This window comes from Rhododendron vialii, chromosome 4a (assembly GCF_030253575.1).
Source record: "Rhododendron vialii isolate Sample 1 chromosome 4a, ASM3025357v1".
NCBI classification, from domain to species: Eukaryota; Viridiplantae; Streptophyta; class Magnoliopsida; order Ericales; family Ericaceae; genus Rhododendron; species Rhododendron vialii.
The window spans coordinates 17,778,074-17,803,586 of NC_080560.1; the positions used below are offsets into that span (position 1 = coordinate 17,778,074).

The 25,513-nt window shown below is 39.2% G+C and overlaps 4 protein-coding genes across 5 annotated transcripts in view; 1 reads left to right on the forward strand and 3 right to left on the reverse strand.

Annotated features, from left to right (window-relative positions):
- The window catches only part of LOC131322880 (SNF1-related protein kinase catalytic subunit alpha KIN10-like), a 34,741-nt gene extending 26,249 nt beyond the window's left edge, over nucleotides 1–8,492 (reverse strand). Inside the window, exon 1 of the mRNA XM_058354431.1 lies at nucleotides 8,474–8,492. The gene's annotated coding sequence lies outside the window, so the exon portion shown is untranslated. The remainder of the gene's footprint in view (nucleotides 1–8,473) is intronic.
- Nucleotides 1–8,585, reverse strand: part of LOC131322881 (SNF1-related protein kinase catalytic subunit alpha KIN10-like) — a 33,516-nt gene extending 24,931 nt beyond the window's left edge. For both annotated transcript variants that reach the window (XR_009198999.1, XM_058354433.1), the window contains exons 1-5: nucleotides 8,474–8,585; nucleotides 2,728–2,923; nucleotides 1,285–1,469; nucleotides 321–503; nucleotides 58–189 (exon numbers count right to left, since the gene is read on the reverse strand). Coding sequence is in view for 1 of the 2 variants with exons in the window: in XM_058354433.1 (XP_058210416.1) it covers nucleotides 58–189; nucleotides 321–503; nucleotides 1,285–1,469; nucleotides 2,728–2,914 (687 nt within the window). In the remaining variant the exon portion in view is untranslated. The remainder of the gene's footprint in view (nucleotides 1–57; nucleotides 190–320; nucleotides 504–1,284; nucleotides 1,470–2,727; nucleotides 2,924–8,473) is intronic.
- Nucleotides 8,586–17,177: 8,592 nt separating this feature from the next.
- Nucleotides 17,178–18,380, forward strand: LOC131323756 (probable serine/threonine-protein kinase WNK4). The gene has a single exon (XM_058355600.1). It carries the CDS (start codon nucleotides 17,178–17,180, stop codon nucleotides 18,378–18,380), a length of 1,203 nt encoding a protein of 400 aa, XP_058211583.1.
- A 5,772-nt stretch (nucleotides 18,381–24,152) lies between these two features.
- Nucleotides 24,153–25,135, reverse strand: LOC131323232 (3'-5' exonuclease-like). The gene has a single exon (XM_058354922.1). It carries the CDS (start codon nucleotides 25,062–25,064, stop codon nucleotides 24,417–24,419), a length of 648 nt encoding a protein of 215 aa, XP_058210905.1. The 5' UTR covers nucleotides 25,065–25,135; the 3' UTR covers nucleotides 24,153–24,416.
- Between the last annotated feature and the right edge of the window lie 378 nt (nucleotides 25,136–25,513).

The following is a 25,513-nucleotide window of genomic DNA, read 5'->3' on the forward strand; positions in this document are numbered from 1 at the left end:
TTAAAAGTTAGAAACTAACTTAATTAAAGACTCAAAATACCAACTCACTGAACCAACTTTTATCTTTGCATATAAACCAGGAAGATTTTCTGCATTGAAAGGAAGCCTTCCACACATAAGATTATATAAGATGACGCCGCAGCTCCAAACATCAACCTCAGGACCTGCATATAGTTTGTTACATATAACCTACACGAAAAAGGTAATTTGATTAACACTAGAGCAAGAGTTTCTCCTCCTTTTCCTTGTGTGTAATATGAAACCAATGAAGCATAAGGTTGCTTTTATGGCTCTACCTATTTCTAAACCAATTACATTACCTCAGGAGCTGCAAAATCTGGGGTTCCACAGTATGTTTTGAGAAAATGACCATCTCTCGTGATATTGCTTAGACCAAAGTCACAAATTTTGATATTGTGTTCCGAATCCAAAAGTAGGTTTCGTGGCTTGAGGTCCCGGTGGACCACCATGTGAAGGTGGCAACATTCGACACCTGAAATGATCTACTTCACATTTTTGTCATTCAAGTAGAACTAACAGAAAAATAAGTTGATACAAGAGGACTTTAAAACTGCCGCTGTGAAGTTTGACACAGAACATTGTCCACCCAACAAGATTCACAGAATCAGTATTGCGTGACCTGTCCTAAGAACATTTATTCATATGTATGGATTTTTCAGTGAACACAAAGCCCTCCAACACTAATTGAATTTAGCAAAATATATTAACTACCGATCTCAACTATAAGGACTAATAAAGAACCCTTCACTTGGAAGATAAGTGCAAAAAAAACAAGCCACCATTTGGAAGAGACTCCATGTTCCATAACTGATCAAATAACTGCTCTCTTTGATCAGTTAACCCACTCTCTTCCATTTACATTTAATCTAATTCTCTCTTCCTCCCCCTGTAATTGAAAGAACCATCCAAGGGTTATGACAAAACTGCGCGCAACCACATAATGCATGTGTTTGTTATATGCTTTCTGATTCGAAATCAATTCTATTTCAAGACCTTCACTGCAATTTTTTTTTTTTGGGTCTTTTTTCCTTTCATTTTATGCAATTGACTTGTTCAATAATGAAAGGAGAATCAACCGCGAATTTTCTCCGCTCATTTGCACATGCATCGCACCCAAACGCTAGTTTCATAAAAAGTAAATTTTTTTCTGAAAAACAAAACCAAAAAACAAAATAGGAACCGTAGTGATACTAGGCAAAGGAGAAAAATGAGGAAAGAGAAAAGAAAAAAGGGCCAAAATGAAATAAACTAGAACTCAAGTACCTGTTGGAAGAAGTGGCGAGCCTCGTCTTCTTGGAGTCTACCACTCAACGTGATATAATCATCAAGGTCACCGGAATTCATGTACTCCATGACAAGATAAATTCTTGATCGGGTTTCTATGACCTCATAAAGGCGAACTATGTGTGGATGGGAAAACAACCTTAGGTTGTTGATCTCTCGTCTCACTACAACAACACAACATGAATAAATAATAGTTGTCAATATGTTAATAGTGGCATAGAGGCCAAAATAACTTCATCGGAATCAACATTCTAGAAGACAAAGAATTTAATATTTGTATGACCGCTACATAATGAAAAGAAAAAACCACGTCTGTAGTTCACACAGAGGTAATGTAACACAAGAAGGATAAGAACAAAAATATAATCCTATAGGTGCAACATAGAGGCAAATAAACACTAAAAGCACCTTAGTAGTTGTTATCAACTCAACAGACTTCCAGAACAATTACTTGGGGTCCACTAGATTGATCCATTTCCTTTATTACTATCTACGTTCCTAAAGTGAGCCTACAAAGCTTCCATTGGCTGTTAACCAACCACACTACCACAACCCTCCCCCTTTCTCTTGGATTGAGACTCGTTGAGTAAGAAATCAAATGCTAAGCACAATATGAGTAGAGTTTCGCTGGACTTTATACTACCAAAAAAAAAACAACACTTTATGCATCTAAATGTTGGTGTCATTTGTGAAACAAGGGCATTGCGTACTTGTTGTCAAATGAGTCGGACATTTGCATGCCTTGAGCAGAGTTCCGCTAGACTTTATACTACCCAAAAAAAAAAAAACACTTTAAGCATCTAAATGTTGGTGTCATTTGTGAAACAAGGACATTGCATTTTGGTTGTCCTAAGAATCAAGTTGGACATTAGCATGCCTAATGCCTTGGACACATTGATGTGAAATTATTTATTGCGCACGTTGAGGATTGCTAGTTCTTTTTCATTTGCCGAAAATGATGGAATTCTAAACCGAGTTGAGTTACGGAGTTAATCTTCTCATTTGCAATACTAGTAAGCTGCCCTAGCTAGTGTGTGCTGAATGATGTTTAAATTAGGCATCAAAAACTTTTTTGTCATTGGCAAAGAATTGCATATCCAGCACCAAAAACCTACACAAATGGACTACCTTTACAGCACCGGAACATACTGAAATTCTATTTGATCAAATGATATCAACGATATGAAAAATCATCGTGAGTACTTGTTATCTTCCTAAAAATGCATCAGATAGTCTTAAGGATTAAGACGAAACCAAATTTGCTGCATATTCCTTTACAATTTCTGAATTCTTGTAGCCCATGTCGGCTTTTTGATAGAGAAGTTATTATTGTTACCATGCCCTTTTTTGAATTAAGAAAGAGTGACGAATGCGCCAGTCAAATTCTCGAACACTACAACAGAAATCTAATGTATGACACACCTTTTTCAGTCTCAGAATCATTAATTGATCGACGCTCTAGGATCTTAATAGCAACTTTAATCTCTGTCGGGATGTGAGTAGCAAGTTTCACTTTAGCAAATGCACCAGCACCAAGGGTCTTCCCAAGCTTATAATTTGTCAAAATGTTTGAAGATGATGCCCTCCGCCTAGCTCCGGATCCATCCATATTTAAATGCTGTTGATAACAAGGTATTAAGAGTTAAGAGAGACCCACGACTTAATGAAAGCAAAATTAGCCTTATACTTAGCGTTGTGAACAAAAATAAGGCAACATGTAGCCAGTCATGACAATACGAAGTAGTAGAGATAGTACAATAGTAGAAAAAAATAAGAGCCTGTAAATTGCGATTTCCAGAATATGTTTCCAAGATTCATTGTCTGGAAACATGTAACATTTGGTCAGTTGACGATTTTCAAAAATTGCTTCATTTTTTTTTCTTATTGAGAAATTTTTGGAAAATAACCCGTTTAAAATTTTGAAATTTCCATATACACACTCGTAAAAAAGAATCATGTTGACGGTAAACTATAACTATGCATGTGATGTGTTATGTACTTAGATGGCATATGCCATCTACATTAGGATTGATCGAACAATTGCTTCTCAAAAATATTTACCCAAAAAAAAAAACTGCTTCTCAAAACAAATGTACACGTTATTACATGACTTCTGATAGAAAGCAATTACATTTAAAATGACGTATTGGCATTTAAATTATGGAATACAATATCTATTTGATCTTAACTAGTGGTGCGTTGCTTGTTTCGATGAAGTACTTAACTACATGAGTTAAAGCATATTAAACGAAATCATGTTTGTAAATAAATACATGTGCAGCATGTACCATCTGTGTTTTGTGTCTTTCATTTTTTGAAACATTTCCAGTGTATTGTGTGTGTCCAGTGTCATGAACTTGTCATGTTGTGTGTCCGTGCTAGTAGGATATGGCAGCCCAAGAAACCCTTGGTCATGGAAGATAACGTGAAACATATTTAGAAGATAAACTATACAAAATGTACTAAGCCTATTGAACTAAGAAGCAACAAAGATTTTGAAAAAGAACTTAAACTCTTGGGGAAAACATTATCGGGCTATTACCACATGCACCAGATGCCTAATGAAGAGGGATTTTCCCGAACAAAGGAAACACAGCCCAAGCACGTGCATAACCCATGTCTGCATGGGAGCACCACGTGAGGGTGCATGGTACGGCCTAACGCATGCCCTGCTAGGCGGCACCATGTGATCGAGGGTTCTTGGTGATGATGCTTAACAAATGGGTAGGCGGCATCACATGAGTGTGCTAGGCTATGATGCCTAATAGGTGCTCTGATAGGGCGACACCATGTGAGTATGCTAGGTGATGATGCCTTACAGGTGCACAGGTAGGCGACACCATGTGAAGGCGCTAGGCAATGAGGCCTAACAAGTGCCTTGGTAGGCGGCACCATGTGAGGGTGCTAGGTGATGATGCCTAACAGGTGCTCTAGTAGGCGGGACCATGTAAGAGTGCTAGGCGATGATGCCTAACATGTGCGTTGGTAGGCGGCACCATGTGAAGGCGCTAGGCCATGATGCTTAACTGGTGCCCTGGTAGGCGACACCATTTGAGGGTGCTAGGCAATAATGCTTAACAGGTGCCCTAGTAGACGGCACCATGTTAGGGTGCTAGGAGATGATGCTGAACACCTACACAACAACTAAGGTTGTTAAGTGTGTTGCCGAACAGATGATGTATGTGCACAGTGGTTAGTGTGCTCCATAGCATATAAGAGATGTGAGGTTACTAGGTGACACCGAACACGTGCTCTGGTCGGCAACACCACATAAAGGTGCTGGTTGGTATGGCCAAAATCGTGATGTAGCCTATAACATGTGATGTAGGTGCACAGTGGTTAGCATGTGCCATAATGTGCATAAGATAATTAAACCCTAAGTGAATCGCCTAAAGTGGTGTGGCAGTATAATGTTCTAGAAGGTCCTAGAATAAGGATCCTACGTGATAGGAAAGTATCCCATGATTATAGGGATTGAGATTGAGTTATTTTATGGGAGAAAATTCCCTATGGGCAAGGATTCCTAATGTGGAAGGAATCCTTTGGCAGCAAGTCTTCTCGGGGAGCAAGTAAGTCTACACCTATAAATAAGAGGTACCACCCAAAAGTAGAGGTACATATATGGTTATATGCTGTTTTTCCTACTTTGAATTAGGATTTTGTGAAGTACAAAATACTAACTATCGGAGGGTCTTTGCCGATGAGAGGCAAAGGTGCGCTTAGGGTGTCTTGTGGGTTCCGGCAAGAAGGCACATGCGTTGATCTCAAGAGACATTGAACAAATGTTAAGCAGATTTTTTTCCCGTACACCTGGGTTAATTCTCTAATACTGTGTTGTGCCATGAAAGCAAGCATTCAAAATGTAACCATTCATGATAGGAGTAAATACTTTGAAATACCACCCAAGGTCGTAGCTTGGTAGTCAGTGGGTTACCCCACAGGGTTTGGGCCCATAGAGGTCACAGGTTCAAGTCGTGCTATCTACACCCCTTGACCGGACCTCCAATTCCTGCGTCGTGCTATCTACACCCCTTGACCGGACCTCCAATTCCTGCCTACTGGACACTTGCCTTGGGTGGAAAAGTAGTTGCTATGGTTTTTTTGTTCTCTTATGGGATCCTCCGCCGGTCCAGAGTCCTTATGGTCAAAGCCCAAGGGAGGATTGTACACACCTACACCTGCGTGCCCCTTCCTTTGCCCTTGTTGCCGAGCAACAAAAAAAATGCTTCGAGATGCTTTTAATGAAGTACCAAGAAATTTAAAGCCTCAACCATTATATGAATCCATTCCAATCTAGTGGAGAACCAGTCAGCAACAGAGACAATTTGTCTCAACCACTGATTTACAAGTAGAGGGAAAAACAATTTCTCCAGGGATAATAACATAAACCCATACATGCATGGAAGAATCAGCCACACTATGTCACTATCAATGAATTACTGGGCATTTTGCAAAAGAAAAAAAAAAGTACTACTAAGCGAATACTCAATGAAGCAGCAAAATACCCTGATTGAGATTTATAATTTAACTGGAGAAACCAGTTCTTATTGTAACTGATACTCTATGAAAAGTGAGAGTTTTTTCATAGATATAAATCAGAAATGCTATTAGCAAGGAAGGCTACAAGGAAGACAGCAAGGAAGTACTTACGTGGAAAGAATAGTGGGGTCCCACTCTTTCCCCTTCACAACTCGCAGACCTCGCACTCCCGCCCCACTTCTCCTTTAAATTGGATTGAAAATTCAAAATTTTTGGTTTCAAAATTTTGAGAATAATGGGACCCACACACCCGTCCCTTTAACTTGCTTTAACTCAGATTCATAACAAAAATTTTGGTAAAAGGGTCCCCTCTCGCTCTCTCTCATCGCCGATTCACCACCACCAAACCGCCCCTCTCTTCAACCGATCGACCACCACCGACGCAGAAAATGCCACCCACAACAAACTAGGCTTTTGCCGCCTCCCTCCCCGCCCACCACCAGCACCTTCCCGTCACGATTTCAGCCCATCAATCGATCTGTTTTTCCGTTTCTGGTTCGCCATCTTGTATCGCTGTTTAGTTTGACCTGTTCTCGCAACACCACCGTCGATCAGATCCTCAATCACCACCGTCATTCTGAGCCCCACGACCTCTATCGATCTGTGCCTCGCCTCACCGCCGTCGTGTTTGCCCTTTGCCAAACGGAGCACCGCAAACCGACATGCAAATAGGAAAAGGGAATTTCCGCTTGATCGGAAAAAAAAGAAAAGGAAAAGGGGACCCAACCACTGTATGGGTTTTGGGGGTTTTTCCTGGCAAACTTGGTAAGGGTTTTGGGAGTTGATCTTAGTTATTTTTATCGACTGTCTTTGTTCATTTGTTGCATGTGTGAGGTTGGTTTTGCCCGTGGGAGTGATAACTAGGCCAGTGTAAGAGAGAGATACGGTGTCGATGAGGGCGTTGGTGGATGGGAGTTTTGTTATGAAGGCAGAAAATCAAAAAATAATACAGCTGTTCAGCATCCCCATACCAACATCGAGAGAAATGGGAGCCGTGGAGTTTAGCGGTGGTATCGGTGATTGCGTCGATGGTCAGTGATATCTAACTCCGTTTCCCCTATTCGGTTTGCCTAATTATGTGGAGAATTGATGGTGAACATGCAATGAAGCAAAGAGTAGTTAGAAAAGCATCGTGGAAATGTATTCTGGAGATTAGGGCATGTTTTGACAATACATTGCGGAAATTTCAGATTTAATTTTGCCCCTGGAGTTCAATTTCATATGCTGTGGTGATTAAGTACTTGACAAAACCACTCTTGGTATTGAAAGTTGGTTGTTTCTGTTGATCATTTGAGTTGATGAAATTATACCTGCTTTGTAGTTCAAAGTGCAGATAAGGGTAATGAAAAAAGTTCCAAATATTTCAGAATTGCTTCTTATTACATGCACACATAAAAATTGCAATTACGTGTACAAAAAACTACAAGCATGACGATGTAACCAGTTAGGAGCTACCTCAAGCAAACCTAAACCCATTACTCCATAGTTCAGAAACGAGTGGAAATAATGCGTTTCACATAGGCATTTTTACAAACACATGGTGAGCAGATTGTGGCTAATGGCATGAGCAGATTGTGGCTGATGGCAAGAAGTTAGGAAAAACTCCAATTTTGTCCCACCAAATTCAAAAGCCAATAACTCAAATATCATCTTCCATAAAAGCACATCATTTTCATCTAATTTGGACAACTCAAGCTATGTAACAGGAACTTAGCGAATACAAATCAAAATAATTGAAAGTACTTCAAGCCATGTACAATTGTTGCTGCAAATCATAAAAACTCAAATAAAAATTCAACGTGACTGCCCAATGCCTGTGGCTTGTACAGTTACACATCCAAATATTCTGTTGAGTACCACTCCCATGATCGAATCAACATACAGTTCTTGAAAAGCTGTTGTGAAGTACTCCTATTTGCATTTCGGTTTTCGGTGCTCCGATCGACAAAGGGCAAACACGAACGACGACAAAGGCGAGGCGAGGCACAGATCGACGGCGGTGGCGGGGGTCAGAACGACGGCGGTGATGGAGGCTTTGATCAGCGGCAGTGTAGCGAGAACAGATCGAACTGAACCGCGACACCAGATGGCGAACCAGAAACATGAAAAATAGATCGGCTGTTGGCAATCACGAAGGGGGGTCGACGGCGACGGTTGATGGGCTGAGAATCCGAACGAAAGCCTAATCTGTTGTGGGTGGCTATTTCTGCGTTGGTGGGGGACTCCGGTGCTGGGACGGCACTGTAGATGTTGGCGACGACGGGAACGGGATGAAACGAGGATGTCTGGTGGGCAGTGTGGTGGTGGGGAATCGGTGATGAGATAGAGAGAGGGGGTGCCCTTTTACCAAAATTTTTGTTTTGAATCTGAGTTAAAGGGACGGGTGTGTGGGTCCCATCATCCTCAAAATTTTGAAACCAAAAATTTTGAATTTTCAAGCCAATTTAAAGGAGAAGTGGGGCGGGAGTGCGGGGTCTGCGCGTTGTGAAGGGGGAAGAGTGGGACCCCACTCTTCTTTCCACGTACTTCCTTGCTGTCTTCCTTGCAGACATCCTTGCTAATAGCATTTCTTTTTTTTTTTTTTGATCCTCTTGCTAATAGCATTTCTCGATATAAATAAATAGCATACCAAATATTGCCTTCTTGATCCCCTGGAATTGGAGATTAAGAACTTATGACAGCAGATGAAGCTAAACTGTAGGAAGGGTTGGTGAAAAGAATAAATTCAGAAGCCCTCCGGAGGAATGGGTAAAGATGATACTTCTAGAAGGGAAGAAAAATCTTGGTGGTAACGCTTTACCCAACCAAACAGGGTACATGTGTGTGTATGATGGATAGTGGATACAATATAGAGGTATTTTGCAAACAAACATGAACGTATGCGTGGGAGAGAGGGAAAATTATTTGGTGATTTTGGGCACTGTGAATGTGATTTGTTCGCTGAGTTATCAATTTCTAATCAATTTAATTTTTTGGAAGTTTGTTCTATGCGTCAAGCTTTGCATAATGAATTTACACGACTTTTCTAGTAGATTTTCTTTATCGAACAGAATGAATACAATATAATTAGGACATTAATCTTACGTAGGTAGCGGAGAATGACACTCCACGATCAGAATTAAACCCAAACTGTCATTCTAATTAATTAATGGAGTTCCTTACCATTGGCTTATCCTTCGTTCTAACATCATGTGCCATGCTATTGGACACTTTGATGTCCGCGTTAGTTTTTAGTTGAGGAATCAATATTGCAGAGATCACTTGGATGGTACTTTTTTTTCGATAAAAATTATCAGAAGGGGCAATAGACTCTTGAGCGTGATCATAGAGACTCTTAATTACGGACTCATTTTAAGATTCAACATGTTAAAATCAAATTGATCAACTATTGCTTGATCTTGGTCAAATCATATTTAAACATGATCGTATGTGTGGGAGAGAGGTAAAGAGAGGTGTGTCAAGACAAGACAAGAAGAAGAAGAAGAAAGAGAAGGTCAATTGGCTTATATGGAGTTATGACGTTTACATGCAGCCGGCCAACTAATTTTTAATCTTTCATCAGGAGAAAAATAAACAATACACACTTTCTTTAACTTTGAGGAAAGGGGTCCTAGGGCGCTCTAGCCCAAGTGGTCGTTGAGAGGGTCTCAGTGTCCATGAGAGAAGTCACGGGTTTGAGTTAATAGAGCAGCATTGGTCTAAACCCACTAATGCTATCACTGTGGCAATGGGGAAAAAAAAATTTTGAGGAGAGGGACGGACTTGTGTGCCGGTGCCACCACGCGCTCCTGAAGAATCTGACTAATACTTGCTGACGTGCAGCACTTGCGCCGGCAGCATTCTTTCTTTACGGATAGGACTTAGGAGCATAATGATAGCAATATTTAATCTAAGTGGTGGAGTGTAACTGTAACGAATCGGATTTTCGACTCAATTTTTTTTCTTAAATATAATATTATTAGAATTATTTTTTTTAATGCAATTTTTTTTAATACAATTATGCATGCAATATATACATGTTTTTTTTTAAATTTTTCCTACACACAAACTACATGCATGCACAAATACAAACTCCTTCCGTCTCTCTGTTTCCTATTCAGTCTCTACTTTCTCCCTAACCCTAAAATCAAGTCCAACTCGTCCATTCCAAATTCCATGAACCCAACCCCATTAAATTCACTCTTATCATCTTCTACCAAAATTCTCCTATAAATACCCCACCCCATTAACCCACGAAAATACCACAATATTTCTAGAAGAGAGAGAAAAGTCAGAGAAAACGGAGCTTCAATTCATGGAGTTTTAAAGAGAGAAAAAAAGAGAGAGAAAAGTGGGTTTCATAACTACGCTCAACCGAAACTCAATTCAACCATCCCGATCACCTCCTACAACCCAGAGCATCCCCAAACAAGCCTCAATCCGATCCCAAAGTCTCCCGATCAAAGAACCCGAAGTCTTCTTCCTCAAAATTCAAGATTCGTTTTTAAAATCAACCCGATCCAATTCAAGGTACTATAATCCTATCCAACCTCTTCTCCAAGTATATTAAATGTTTATATGCTTAACCCTATATCCCAAACGAAAAAAATATAGTTCAATGCGCGTTTTCTGTCGTATTCACCAATGTGATATTATTTTTGAGCCCGACACTTTATTTGTAATTATTTACGAAGAAGATGACCCTTCTGATATTTGTTTTACAATCTGTCTGATATTAATATTATAAAAAACTACTGATCTAATATTATTTTCTTACAATATAATATCATCTTAGTATAAAACGTATTAGTTATATCAGTTTAATTTATCTGGTAGATTGAGTTGGTTTTAAATGTTTCGAACCAACTTTGCGACCTTCCAAACCTCATTTTTTACGCCCGAACTATTTTTTCTAGACTTTTCACACCTGAAAGATCATAACTTGTTAAGATCATATTTTTTTATTTAATTATCTATTTATTGAATTATTTATTACTCCCTCCGTCCCATAATATTTGTCCGGTCCGCAAAACGGGGACTATAAAATAATGTATTTCTTTCAAAAAAAAATTCAAATTTTTTTCATAAGTTAAAAGAACTCGTCAATATCTAGTAAATTATTGAATTTTTTTTTAACTTTTCTTACAAAAATTGTATTATTTTTATGTCTCCGTTTTGCGGACTGGACAAATATTATGGGACGGAGGGAGTAGTTATCTATCAAGTTTACTAACGAAAACTCTTTGCGACCTTCCAAACAACGTTTTAACACCCAAACTAATTTTTCCTAAACTCCTTGCATCTCAAAGTTGATATCTTGTTAAATTAATTTTTTTTATTTAATTTACCATTTATTGTTATTTCTAAAGCGTTTCCAATCAAAAATTCCTTACGACCTTATAAACCATATTATTAATGCCCGAGTAATTTTATTTAGACTCCCTACATTCCGAAGATGAAACTTTGTTAACCTCAACATATTTTAATAAGTAAATTATTTATTATCTATTTACTTCACTTTTGGCCCCTTTATTTAACGTCTTTATTTAAAATAATCCCGCGACCCTCCGAACCCAGTTTTTGATACTCAACTGGTTGCATAGGACCTCTCGGACTCTTAATCAGGTCACGTTAATTATTTTAATTTTTTTTACCTAATTAATGCATTAAATTAGTTTTTAATTAATCTAATTACTTAGAAACAATTAATGAGAGCCTAGAAAAAAAATTTAAATTTTTTAAAAAAAAAAAAAGTTCTTACTTATTATTATCTTGTTCACACGAGATTAAGGGCAACGGCCCATTCATAAAAAGATGCGTGATTACGTTAGTTACTGATTGTTTTGTTTATTATTTGATTAATTGTATGTTACACCACTGCTTGATTGAATGTTAGATTGGACCTTAGAGACATGGGGTGGTATGCGAATAGAGTTCATTTAGACGATGCTAGGTAATGGATGAATTGAAAAGTTTTGTTTTATTTAGAATGTCTGTAGGCGAGATTTTGAGATGTGATGAGTTGGATGTGATGGTTTGAAACTGGCAAAGTAAACCCAGTGATGAATTGATAGACTGGCGGGTGTCCAGTGATGAATTGATAGACTGGCAAAGTAAGCCCAGTGATAATTATGATGATTGTGATGATTGTGAAGTGGTACATAAGATAGGCGAACCCTAGTTATGATTCGGGCATGATAAGCTTCCTTTTGTTGTAATGAGAGGGATACACGCTAGGTACATAACTGAGGTGCAATCCGCAACAACAAAAGAAAGTGATCTCATGGGACAGGACATGGCTAGCGGTTGGGGAGGAAATATCTTGCGGAGAGATATTAGATTTCACATTAGAATAATGAATAGTAACAAATTGATGTTTGTGAATATCTGTTTTACTTCTTCGTACCATATTTATCCTGCTGCTTGCTAACTGAAAAGTAAGAGGGGTAGTTGGGTTGAATTATTTTACTGGGTGATTTATCACTCACGGATACGTCTGTATCCTGGCAAATCGTTTGCTTCGGCGATCAATTTGCCAGTGGGCGCAGGATTCAATGGAAATGATTCAAAGATGTTGCAGTTCAACACGGAAAGAATATCAGGAACGAAGATCGAGTATGTTTCGGATTTGTATCAAGCCTAGAGTCAGCTCTGAAATTAATGTATTTTGAATCAGTAAATTTATCTTGTGACTATAATAGCTAAACTTTATTTTGAAAAATTATATTTATTTAACAAATTTTCTTAAAATATTATTTTCTTTTGCTTCCGAAAAGTCGGAGCGTTACAGTAACAATCCATGATCAGAATTAAACACAGCATGTCATCCTAATAAACCGAGTGTTTTTCTTTTCATTTATAATAGATGTTTGATGAGAAAATTAAATAGACATTCTATATGGAGAACTTATTTACAAAAAAACTAAGAGCAGAGACAATTCGCAGGGACAATCCGCAAGGACAAACGCGTTTGGCTCCATTTGGATCCCGAAAAAATCTTTCGCCCCTACTTATCCAAAAGTAATACTTACCGATATCCACTGGAGCTGATTTTTTACAGGGCCCCATAAAATAATATTCAAAAATTTATGGATATTTTTTTAGATTTTTTCGGGGTCCAAATGGGGCCAAACGCGTTTGTCCCTGCAGATTGTTCCTGCGAATTGTCCCTGCTCGTAGCAGGACTGACTTATTTAGGTGCTCATCTTAGTGATTTCAAATACTTATATTGTCATCCTCAAAATACTTTGTTGCCAATTATACCCTTAGTTATATGTGTTAATAAAGATATTGTGTATTTAATTTAATATGTTGATTATCCGAATATCTGGATAATACCACAAAACAAAGAGAGAGAGAAGAGAGAGAATCAATGTTTATCTCTTCCCTACCATCAACGATATCCACCATTTCCGGTACCCAAATTCTGCACCATTGCTTCTAAGCCAAAAGCTCTTTCTACCCTCCTTTCCCCTCAAGTGCTCCTACGCTGAAAGCGCTAAAACCCTCTCGGCCCTAAAACACACACACACACACTCTCTCTCTCTCTCTCTCTCTCTCTCTCTCTCTCTCTCTCTCGATCGATCGATCGATCGACCTACCCACCCCCTCTCTCTCTTCCCTTCGAATCGACGGCCCTCGCTGGCAACACCTGTTAAATCATCCAACTCCAAACCAATTGGCGAAGAGTGGAGAGGCTGCCCAAGCTCATATACTAGTTTTGGAGGAGATATTTAACCGATGTGGGACAAATCCCAATACTCTCCCGCACGTGCGACCCCTGACTCGCACGTGGAGAGGTCAACAAAGGATTCGGAACACACGAATCACAATGAAATAAAGTGCAACTATGGCACAAACAAAGGGGAAAAGCCTCCGAAAGCCTAGCTTTAATACCATGTTAAAGCATCCAACTCCAAACCAATTGGCACCCACCTTCTCTTTGATGGATCGTGAAACGTGAAGATAAAAAATAACAAGTCCAAGAAGAGTTCGAAGAAGAAAGGAGGCCGAAGAAAAAGAAGAAAGGGGGCCGAAATAAAAAATTAGAGATGCATTATGTCCTGATTCTAAGGTTGTGTATAGAATTAGATTTTTCTTCTTTTGATGTTCGGGTATTATTGCATCAATATGTAGTTTTTTTTTATTATATCTTTTTCTCTGCTGCTCATGATGGGGAAAAAAAAATCTATATAGCCAGATGTAGTATTTTTGTCACCGTCGCCTCCGACCTCTTAACCACCTCATCCGCCGTTCCCGGGTTCCATCCTCCGCTGTCGTTACCGGATTCCGTTGTTGGAATATCATTTTTAGGTATTATGTTTTTTTATTTTTATTATGTTTGTGAATTGATAATGTTTTGTTCATCTACCTTGATTGAAACCTACACTTCTTAAAAATTGTCATGTTTTCTGATTTTTGTCATGTTTTTTATTTGATCATGTTTTGTTCATATACCTCAATTGAAACCTACACTTTTTGAAACTTGACATATTTTCCGATTTTGTCATGTTTTTTAATTGATCTTGTTTTATTCATCTACCTCGATCAGGCTTTGTCATGTTTTGTGAATTGATCATATTTTGTCATGTTTTCTGGCTAACACATCTATTTTTGTAAGAGTCGTGTTTTCTTTTAAGATTTATGAGAGAGAAAATTCAAAAGATTAGGTGGGAGAAATGTTCGAAAGAGGAGAGAGAATTGAGATAATTAGAATATATATATATATATATATATAAAAGAAAGATTTGAAAAATTAGGGAAAAAAAGGGTAGCTTAGAATTTAATTGAATTTGAAGATGTAAAGATAAGTATTTAAACACATCAGGATAAGCACCTAAATAAGTAAGGTAAAAATAATAGCTAATTAAGTTCTCCATGTTTGACTTGCCTTTGAGCACCTCGAATAAACAGAATGTCTAACCGCATGAACAGAATATCTAACTTTGTGGTTTATCTTTTGTTCTCGCGGGCAGCATCATTTGCCATGCTTATTGGTCAACACTTTGATTTTGTTTAAGAGAAATCAAGATCGTGTAGATCACTCTCGTGGTCTTGCCTTATTTTCTTCAATAAAACTATTACGAAGGGGCGGCCAGTGTGGACCCCTTAAGCGTGATGAATTCTTAATTACAAACTATTTAAAGAATCAAAATGTTAAAGTATAAAATGATCTACCGTAACATTTTTTTAGGTGCATGGAAATGATCATCTAATATTGATAAAGCTTGGTCTTGGTCAAATCATATTTATGGGAAAAAGGGAATTGATGGTCCATTAAATTTTACCGTTCACTTCTCTTTGTAACAAATATGCTTCATTGTATAACTATCGATGTGTAAACGTTTGTTGTTGAACCATTCATTAAAATCACTACACCAAACTGAAATATTCCACTAAAAGTCATGAATGTCTGTGGAGTCTGTTTATATTGCGTTTATGTAGATAAAATTAACATTGCACCAAAACTAATGACATTAATCCACAAGCCAAAATCATCTAATTTGGTTTTTCTTTTCCTAAACCATGACCTAACCAAATCACTGAAAAACCTAACAATAAGTCTATAAAGACTGACTAAAAACACACATCTTGCACATATTCTCATGGCAGCCATGTGAAGAAAAAGCAAGCCCTATACTCTCTCCTTAAATCTGAGCCTGCTAACTTTTTTCCACATGGCTGCCACGTAGAGAATTTATGTAAGATCTGTGTTTTTGTTCTGTGTCAATAGACTTAATTGAAAACCTAACCATAACTGCTCGGTGGGGACTGTTTTAGACTGAATTGTTCAATGTTTTTTTCTCTTACCCTTGTGCATTCAAGTTGATCAAGCAATATAATCATCCCTCTACAAGCTCACGAGGAACTACAATGGGCAATTTGGGTTCACCCAGATCCCTTATTGATGATTCGAGTCGTTCATATAATACGTCTCGTTCAATAGAACGTCGACGGAGAAGTTCAAGTTGATTGGACATCCAAAATCACTTGAACAAAATAATTAATATCGTAAAAATGGTTAGACCATCGGACAAAAGTGTTATGAAATAGTTGCGGGAATCCGATCTATCTAAATTGTGTGGCAAATTTCTATATGAAGAGCCCTACAACATAAACAACGCGGATCATCAATGAGGGGGCCCAGGTGAACCCGTAATAGGCAAACTTCACACTCTATAGAAGGCTAGAAGCTACCTTCATCTACCATTATCCTGCCCCTTTTAGGAACGGAAGAAAAGCAAGGGTAGAATATCCAAAAATGGTAAGGACGAGCTTCCCGGCAGTCCACTGCACCGTGCAGTTTTTGCCCATTTTGGACCCATCACGGCTCTATTTTGATGATCAGAATCGTCATTTTGTAAAATTCGTCTAGAAGGTATGCTAGTAAAAAAAATCATTTGTTTGGATTCTAATCAATAGGTGATCTATACACGTTTACTTTTCAAAAAATAGGTTCAATCTAGTGTGCCCAGCTCAATTTGTTATGAATCAGTAAATGTATTTCGATCTGGTATTGATTTATATCCGAACAACATGATTTTTGGTATTATCAAAGGTTCTCAACGAGTTTACAAAATGAATGATCCCTATTCCGATCATCAAATTAAACCCCATTATGGGCCCTGAAATGGGGGAATTGAGGGAGCATGACAGCATGCGTGTCGGGCTCATCTGGGCCATCTATGTTCGGCAATTGATGGTTTAGATTTCATCTCGGCAGACGGCTAAAATATATTCAGCCAAGATGAAATCTGAGCTGTCCATTACTGAGCACACAGACGACTCAGATGGGCCCAACGCACAAGTTGTCCCCAAGGCACCGCACCGCACCGCACAGTGCAGTCCAGAGAAGCCAGCCAATTCCATATTAAAGAAAACTACTCCTACTTGTTTACAACTGTTATGGGGCGGCGAAATAAACATGCCTTTTAGGACTCAGTCTCCTGGCCGACCTATACTTTCTCCCTTGATCCATTACCTACCTCCCCCAGATTGCTTACTAGTACTACTCTATATATATACACCCACCCACCCACGCAATCCTCCCTGATATCTTCTGTTTTCATCACCTATCCATTCTTGATTCTACCTAGGGCGTCTTTGTTCTCTGCGCCTCCTAAATTTTTCCTTCTCCAATTCATTCATACATACAGATACAGATACAGATACTCCCAATGCCCACATGGATTTCTTGGGTTCCAACATGACGACTACTACATCTTTCTTTCGATCAGCTGTTGACTTGTTTTTGGTTGCGTGTGAGGCCTTTTCTTAACTGGGTCTCCTTTGATCCACCTGTAATTTGTTGAGTCTTTCGAATATTGCGGTATCAATCGAATTTCGGTTTCGCCATGATATCAGAGGAAAGTTTCGCTTTGTTTTCGCCAATGAAGGACTCCAATGATGAATATGATGATACTGAGATCGCGGAGAAATCCCCCAACGGCCGTTACATAAGGTACAATGAAGTCTTGGATAGAGAATTTGGAGCAACAAGCAAGATAGCATATAAAGGATTTGATGTTGGTGACGGAATGGAAGTCACTTGGAACAAACTCCGTGTTAATGATTTGTCGAAAGCCGCGGAATATGTGGAGGAAAGATTGAACACGTTGTTGAAGCCATTGAGGCACAAGAACATCATTAAGTCCTATAGCACGTGGGTGGACCATGAGACCGGAAGTATCAACGTGATCACGGAGTCGTTCACTTCGGGGAATTTGAGGGAATTCAGAAAGAAGCATAGAAGCGTTGATGTTGTGGCAATCAAGAACTGGGCTAGGCAGATTCTTCAGGGCTTGTGCTATCTACATACTCATGATCCTCCTATTATCCATGGAGATTTGACGTGCGGAAACATTTTCGTCAATGGGAATACCGGAGAAGTCAAAATCGGAGGCTTAGGATTGAAAGAGGAAGAAAATAACCCAAGTGTTGATTTCTATGCTTTTGGGATTTGCATGTTGGAGTTGGTCAGCAGTGCTTCTGAATGTCTGAAAATTGAAGGGCATCAGGGTAATAACGTTGATACTAGGATTTTGCTTGAGAAAGTGAAGGACATACAAGTGAGGCAATTCATAGAGAAGTGTCTTGTTCCAGCATCATATATAATGGGGTCATCATCGGTGGAGGAACTCTTGAAACATCCATTCCTTGAAAAAAACAGAACCAGTCTTGCTATGGACATGGTCAAGGAAGCTGATTGCCATCCGGTTTCAGTTATGGAATTCAAGGCGTTGAACGAGAGAAACGAATTCAGATTGACAGGAGAAAGAAGAGATGGAAACTCAGCTTCATTGGTGTTACGCATTGCTGACTTGTGTGGTCGAGGAAGGGTGACAAATATAGAGTTTGAGTTTTGTGTGGATACAGATACCACAATATCAGTAGCTGGTGAGATGGTTCAAGAACTTGGTCTACCGATGGAAGATGTGACTCTGATTGTGGAGCTGATGGACAACCTGATCATCAAACTGGTGCCCTGTTGGATGCCTTCGTTCGGAAGATGTAATGGTGTAAAACGCTCATATGTGGATCCAATTTTTGGTTTCTGACAAATCCTTATTCTGTTGTGCAATGTGATTTGCTACTGAATGGAGCAACTCCGTTGTTATGTATGATTGAAAATTTTACTTCAATCAACAAACATATGTTTAGAGCTTAGTCTATCTGTTATTCCTCTCATATGTCATACAGTGAAGAATGAAGACAATCTAACCAGTTTTTAGCAGTTCACTTCTTGACCCTGTTTGTTCAGTTCTACACCCTGATGAGACATAAATAGTTCTTCGTGTACGTTTTTTTCCCTCCATTTCTCTTCTGTTCAGCAACGTGTCATGACTCATGAAAAACAGGAATAGAGATGGACTCACGAAAACTTATATATGCATTTGTTATCATCAAATCTTTCTTTCGCACTTATTCAGTGCAGTAAGAGTGGATATACATGCAGTTTTTAGAAATAGGCATTCAGAGTTCCTTACTGTGTATATACGATTAGAGTGGCATTCCTTGCGACCTAGGTTTTGATAGAGATGAAAATATCATGGCTACTTCTGGGTCGCCTAGACATTCTGTTAACACCTACCAATGCCAGCCAAATTTGAGAAATTCTCCGAAGCATAAGAAGTTCCAAAATAACAAAACATTAGGCTGGGTTTGTTATGTAGGCAATAAGTTGAAGCAAGAACATGAACAGACAACTTATTTTCCAAAATCATTTTGTGAACTTTTGCAGCTTTTAGTCCAAAATTTGTGGACTTCACCTTTTTAGTCTTTTAGTGAACTTTTAGATGTCCTCAGATCAAAAAAGAGAACCCAACTCCCAGTGTCCCACACGGGGCTGAGCGGATGTGAAGGCCCTAATGCGTAGTTCCTTGACAAAGATTGCAGTTGCTGGTTCGTTTGTGTGGTTCATTGGTTACCGATCAAGCGCATGCTTCAAACGCATCAGACAACCAAATTAAGTGGCAGAAGAAAATAGAGATGCTAAAGGGGAATACAGAGCTTAATTATTAGCGAAAGATATAGGGATCAGACTCGAATTACTGGACACCACAAGCATCAGCCTCTTTTTTTTTTTTTTTTGAACAGCACTAGCATCAGCCTCTAGATAGACTTCATTGCTTATTTTCAACTGTTGAGCATTCTATAAGGAAATTAATTCTCCCCACTAATGTTAGGGTTATCCGGAATTGTGTGGGAGGTTGTGGGTCTCACTATCTGGCACGCTATGTGAAACTCACAGCCTCTCTCACACAGTTTTGGACGGTTCTAACAGTTACAGGAGAATCGCGAACCGTTCTAAAAAGGGGGTGGTGTAGATGGCCTAGATGGAGGAACGGGTCCCTTTGTAAGCATCACAAATTCCGGCAGGTTGTTTGGTCCTGACGGAGGCATTGGGCCTCTAGAAAGCATCTCAAAACTCAATCTTTTGTAACCCAATGGGTGCATCGTGGCGGGAGAAACCTCACCATGGTGCACCATCTCCATCTTCAGTCTTCGTGCCTCAACAGGGGTTCCGACAAGGGCTACAGCCACCACGAGCACTAGGGTCACCAACAATAGCTTCTGGCCATCTTTCACGATCTCCTTCGCACTCCTATGCATTTTTTATCTGGATGATGGGGGCTGGATTGTGCCTCCTATAAATATATTGCCTAGCCATAAAGCCGAAATAATTGGGATTACTGTTTGACTATGTGAGGATTTGCACCTCTTAAATGTTTGGATCTTAAAGATAAGTTGTGTGATTTTGCAGGTAGTGAAACTGAAATGAGATTTCTCTTGATGTGACCAATTTCTAGAAGGAATTGCATTTTATTTGGTGAATGGTGTTGACACCATAAGCCCAATAAGACTCAAAAGGGCACAGAAAGCACACAGTAGAGGACAATAATTGTTTAGAGATTATTTATTTCGAATTGTAGTAATCTGCTGCAATCTCATGCATTGAAAGCAGGTCATCTTTTATGGTGACGAGCCAAATCTTGAAAAATGGAATCTTGATTCTTGAGAGTTAAAGTTAATGACCTGTTTTTTGGTGGAAGTGATGACCATTAATTTGTGTCCGGAGTTGCGGTCGAAAGGTGTGTACCTTGATTTTTTGGTCTATGAAATACAGCAAGTAGAAAAATTACCACCACACAATTTAACAAACGCGCATCCTGCAAAGGATAGTTGGTATTTCTATTGATTACCTCGGTACTCTTAAAGGATAAGATTTATTTAAATACAAGATATTTCTATTTATGGACTCTTCGAGAAATAAATGGCAATTAGAGTCATAGCTGCCAACCAAGAAAACCATCCCCATTCGACCTCAAATACAAATCATTAAAGACTCGGTAACACATACTCTACAGACATATATATACAGCACACAGCAATCATACCCAGAAATCAATGGAGAGAGATTGTTTAGGTTCAAACGCATCTCAAAATAGGAATGGGAAAATTTCTTCTTTTTATCATCTGATAAGGTTTTGTTGCGCTCAGTTTCTTTAGGGTTGATATTGTTCCGATGTCTTCCTGCTGCAATTTCTTGGTCAGATAACATAGGTACAAAGACGAAACCAAACCAAACTCAACCCCAGCGACTGTCCAATCCCACTGCCGGTCAGTCAAACAAAGCAAGATTTTCTGCAGAATTTTCTAAAGCAATTCGAATTCAGAATGAAAAGAAAAATACCCCAAATAATCACCTTCTCACATAAATATAAATCAACCTTCTTTAAATGCCACCAAGATGAAAACATCCCAAATCAGTGCCCTAAAACCCAGGCTAACAATCAGACAGTAGAAATCACGAGTCTCAAACTTCAGTGGAATAGCGGGCTCAAATGCACGCCAAAAATCGAGAAAAGGAAACCCAAAATTTTTTCCAAAAAGAAATGAACTAAAAATGAGTCAGTGTTAAAGAAACATTTTAATCGACTAACAAGAGCAGCATCTTTCTACCCTCCAACCTATGTCTTCTCTCATTGACTACTCTGAAACCTACCCTCCCTTATCCACCACCGCCGACACCCCCACACCCATGAAGCAACCTCTTTCTCTCTCACACCCCGCCTCCCTCGTTCTATCTAAAGCAACACCCATAATAACTTCGTATCTCCAGTCACACCGAGAATTGGGGTGGCAGAATGAAGGGGGATACTTCCCCAAAAGACTGATAGGTTGAGGGAGAGCAAAACTAATTGTAAAGGTAAAGGGAAAGCGATCGGGAGTTTAGGGGAGAAAGGTACCATAAAGTCTTGCCTAAAGAAGTGCAGAAAGACCCCCTGTTGTGTGTATACTAGGGGGAAAAAGAGGCACTCTCGTGTACAATTTTTTATGTAGCTATAGTTGTTAAGAGCTAATTTTAATCACTACATAATCATGTGCAAATCAAACAACTGTTTTCCGCCTATTGGGATAACAACTTGCCAAAAGTTAATCCAAATTAGATTGATGAAGGGAACGTGACATTGTGTGATCGTTGAAGGGGTAAATTTTGACTCCGGAAAAATATGCCATTGCATAGCTCTAGATCAAAATTTGGCCCATTCAACAAGAATCATGCCTTCACCCCTGCACTCCTCACTAAGACTTCCTCTCTCTCATTCATGAAGTGAAAGGAGATGTAGATCAGTATATCCATTGGGGATTTTCAAAATGGATTGGCCTGTGTTAACAAGTCCATGGCCATTTGTAGACATGTATCTGCATTATATAGTTAAGTTCAAAAGAAAGAAAAAAGACGATTGATATTTTGTGCACGTGCAGGGCGGGCAGCTTGGTTGGAATTGGGATTCACGTTGTCCTCATACAAGTCAAACTGGATTAGTTGGAACCAAAGTAGAAATTATCATTAATATATGTCTATTTCAGGAAATGAATCCTTCATTCCAAATACATTCATTACACCAATTCCTCTCTCAATCTCAAAGAATAGGACTAAGCCAACTGTTATCCGCTAAAACATAAGAATATAGACAAGGGATAGGACACAAATAGAATTGATGTTATGAATATAATGGTAAAAATGTAAGTAATCATGAACTAAACATTCATAGAAATTTTGACTCTGGACCAAGTTTTAAAATTTTCATTTAAATCCCATGGTGTGTCCTTAAAGTGTCCAAGGGTGTCCCCAAAGTCTCCTAGAAAGTCCACGACGTTTCCGAGTAAAGAATTATAATACAAGTATTGGACATGCATTTTGCCTATCCAACACGTGTCCATGGAGTGTCGTTTCCATTGCTAACACGTGAGGCCGCCATACAGGTCCATGCTCCTTAGCTGATTCCTAGACTCCAAGTAATCTTTCCTCCATTCTAGTAGAAATATTCTCTCTTTCCAAACAAGAGTTCAGACAAGTATCCTATTCCAAAGATGTCTGTGAATTACCAGCAATAAACATAATGGTCTAGATAAGTCGTACAATATTAATTATTTTCTGACTTGACAAAAAACCTTCCCGGATTAGGATAAAGCAATCAAAACAAAGAGGTTCAGGGATACGTACCCAACCACTACCCATTTGGATAGTAAATCCCCACAACATTAACAGTTGATACAAGACAACAGCTACAGACAACTCACAGCCCTTTACAAGCTCACAAAAGAGAACAAAAAGCAATAATACCTACTATTCTTTGACCATTACCTACTTTAAAATACTATTCTATAATGCCAATAATAAACCTCATCCGATCCTTTCAACCTTCCCACCATAACACTAGAGAAGTGTCACTAGGTCCACTATATAATTGCCAACCAGACCCGCAACCCGTTTGCACCAATCAATAGAGGGGGTGATTACTCAAGGCACCTTCGCATCTACTTATCTCCATGTGCTTAGAACACCATTGTCTCCCAAATCATCCTTAAGCTAGTCCATCTATACACTCCGTGGAATCTGAGCCACCAATCTTAGCAATACCTTCCAAAACTTCATTAGGCATCCACCCCTGCTGCCCGTAGTAATTCACATGAACCAAGTATTTGATTATACACAACAACAAGAAGTAGATAACTCATCTAGTCCTTATCATTGGGGGAGGATTAAAGACAGACCTAACCTTTGGTAATATATGCACAAAGTCACTGCTCTCAAAATACAACTGAAAAGTGGCCCCCTGATGCAGAATGGAAATGGTTTATTATTTAAGAAATAGATATTTAGTTTTATTATTTTGGTTATAAATTATTTTTGAATTCCGCTTTGAGTGCCATTTGTTTTGGCAAGTTTTCTTTTAATATTTAGTATTTTGAGATCAAATCTTTTGATTTTGGTAATATTGAGTCAAATAGCGATTCACCAGGATTCAGCTTCCTATTTTGCTGATTCCTTTTCGGTCTTAGATTTTTAGTATAAAATAAGTTGTAGGGTGACATTAAAATAGAGTTGTTTATTGAATTAATGAAAATGGAGAGTTTTCTCATTATCGTGTGTTCGAAGAGGGAGTACCTCTAGTTCATACCTATTTGTGTTTATATTTCAAAGAGAGAATCTTTAACATAAGCAAGTTCGTGATCTCTTCTTGCAAATAGTTTTGTAAAAGGAGGCTGCCCTGCATCACCCCCCTATACCTCTAACAACCGAGGAGCTTTTGTTGCAAAACCATGACCCCAAATCAAAGCCGAAAGGCATAAGAGAAAGCAAGCTAGAGACTCGAATCAATTACCCTAGTAAATAAACAAACTTCTTAACTAAGTCAAAAATAAAATATGATTACTTGCATCTTGTAAACCGGGAAGCCAGATCAAATTGATAGCTAAGGAACAAACTTAATGAACAAAACACATATCAATTCCTGCTCTTAATTTAAGATAATCAGCCATGCACCAGAAATCATGCTCATATAATGTGGATCAAAAAATGACCTAACATAACAGTATAACACAAAGTTTCCAAATGAAAACCAGTCATAAGTTCTCCACATATACTGTAGCTTCAACATTCACCAGAAATCCAACCATCCAAATCCATCAATCATAACCACAAATCATCCCGAAATCCAACCCAAAAAAACAACCCTATTCACGAAACCCACAAACCCCCTTTTCCATTACCCAATTCCATTAACAGATTAAAACCCAAATACCTAACTACCAGCAGCATTCAAGCTCCTACCAATCTCAAAAGAAACAAAAGCATCAATGCAAGCATACTGCACCTGTTTAGGGTAAAGAAACTCACTATCCCACCTACTCATCGTAACACTCTTGGGCTTCACAACCTCCGCTCCCAACACCTGCCTCGCCAGAATCGTCAACCCGGCATTCCTCAACTCTCTCGCGCCGTAAGCGTCCGCTGCCAGCACCCTCAAGTCAACGGCATTCGCCACCGTCAGACCGTAGTCGCCCGTCAGCTTCTCGACGTCTTCTTGGATGCCCACGCCGACGAAGGTGTGGGCGGGGTTTGTGAGGAAGTCGATGAGGGAGCCAGGGATTGAGGGGGAGTATATGAGTTGGAAGATGAGGCAGCGTTGGTCGACGCAAAGCTGGAGGGTGGCGGCGGGGTTGTCGTGGTTGGAGGCGCGGTTGGGGCGCCACTCGATGTCGAGGCCGACGAGGAGGGAAGGGGCGCGGAAGGGGTCGGGGGTATGGAGGGATAGGGTTTCGGAGATCCAGGAGTCGACGAAGGACGGGGTGTGGGTCACCAGGGTGTGGATCTTGTTGTGGTAGAAGTTGACGTCGTAGAGGTTGTGGGTGTCGTAGGGTAACTGGTAGTCGTCGATGCTGATACTCATGGTTAGAGAGAGAGAGGAGAGGGGACTGGCAAGGCGAGGAGAGGAAAGGGAGTGGAACTGTGTGCTACGGGTATAGACAAAAAAATCTGTACCAGTGGGTACAAATCTTTTTTTGCGCCCATTTTAGATCAAACAAAAATTATCGGAGTCGCTCATTTTATTTAAAATACTTTGCTTATAGTTCCTACCAAAAATAAGCTTAATCCGGAATCGGTAAGAGTATTTACGAAACATCCAAACTTTGCTCCCTTACCGACACCCAAGTAATAATTTTTTTAGGTATCATAGGAAAAATATTTTAAACAAAATAAACGACTCCGATCATTTTTTTAGACCCAAAATAGATCAAAATTATTTTTGTACTCACTGGTACAGATTTTTCCTCTGTAGTAGTAGACTTTCTGGCTTTGAAAGAGAATTGTATCGGCGCGTGACACCCCATAAAAGGT

Coding starts and splice junctions, on each gene's coding strand:
- LOC131323756 (XM_058355600.1), top strand. CDS start 17,178: ATGATATCAGAGGAAAGTTTCGCTTTGTTTTCGCCAATGAAGGACTCC.
- LOC131323232 (XM_058354922.1), bottom strand. CDS start 25,064: ATGAGTATCAGCATCGACGACTACCAGTTACCCTACGACACCCACAAC.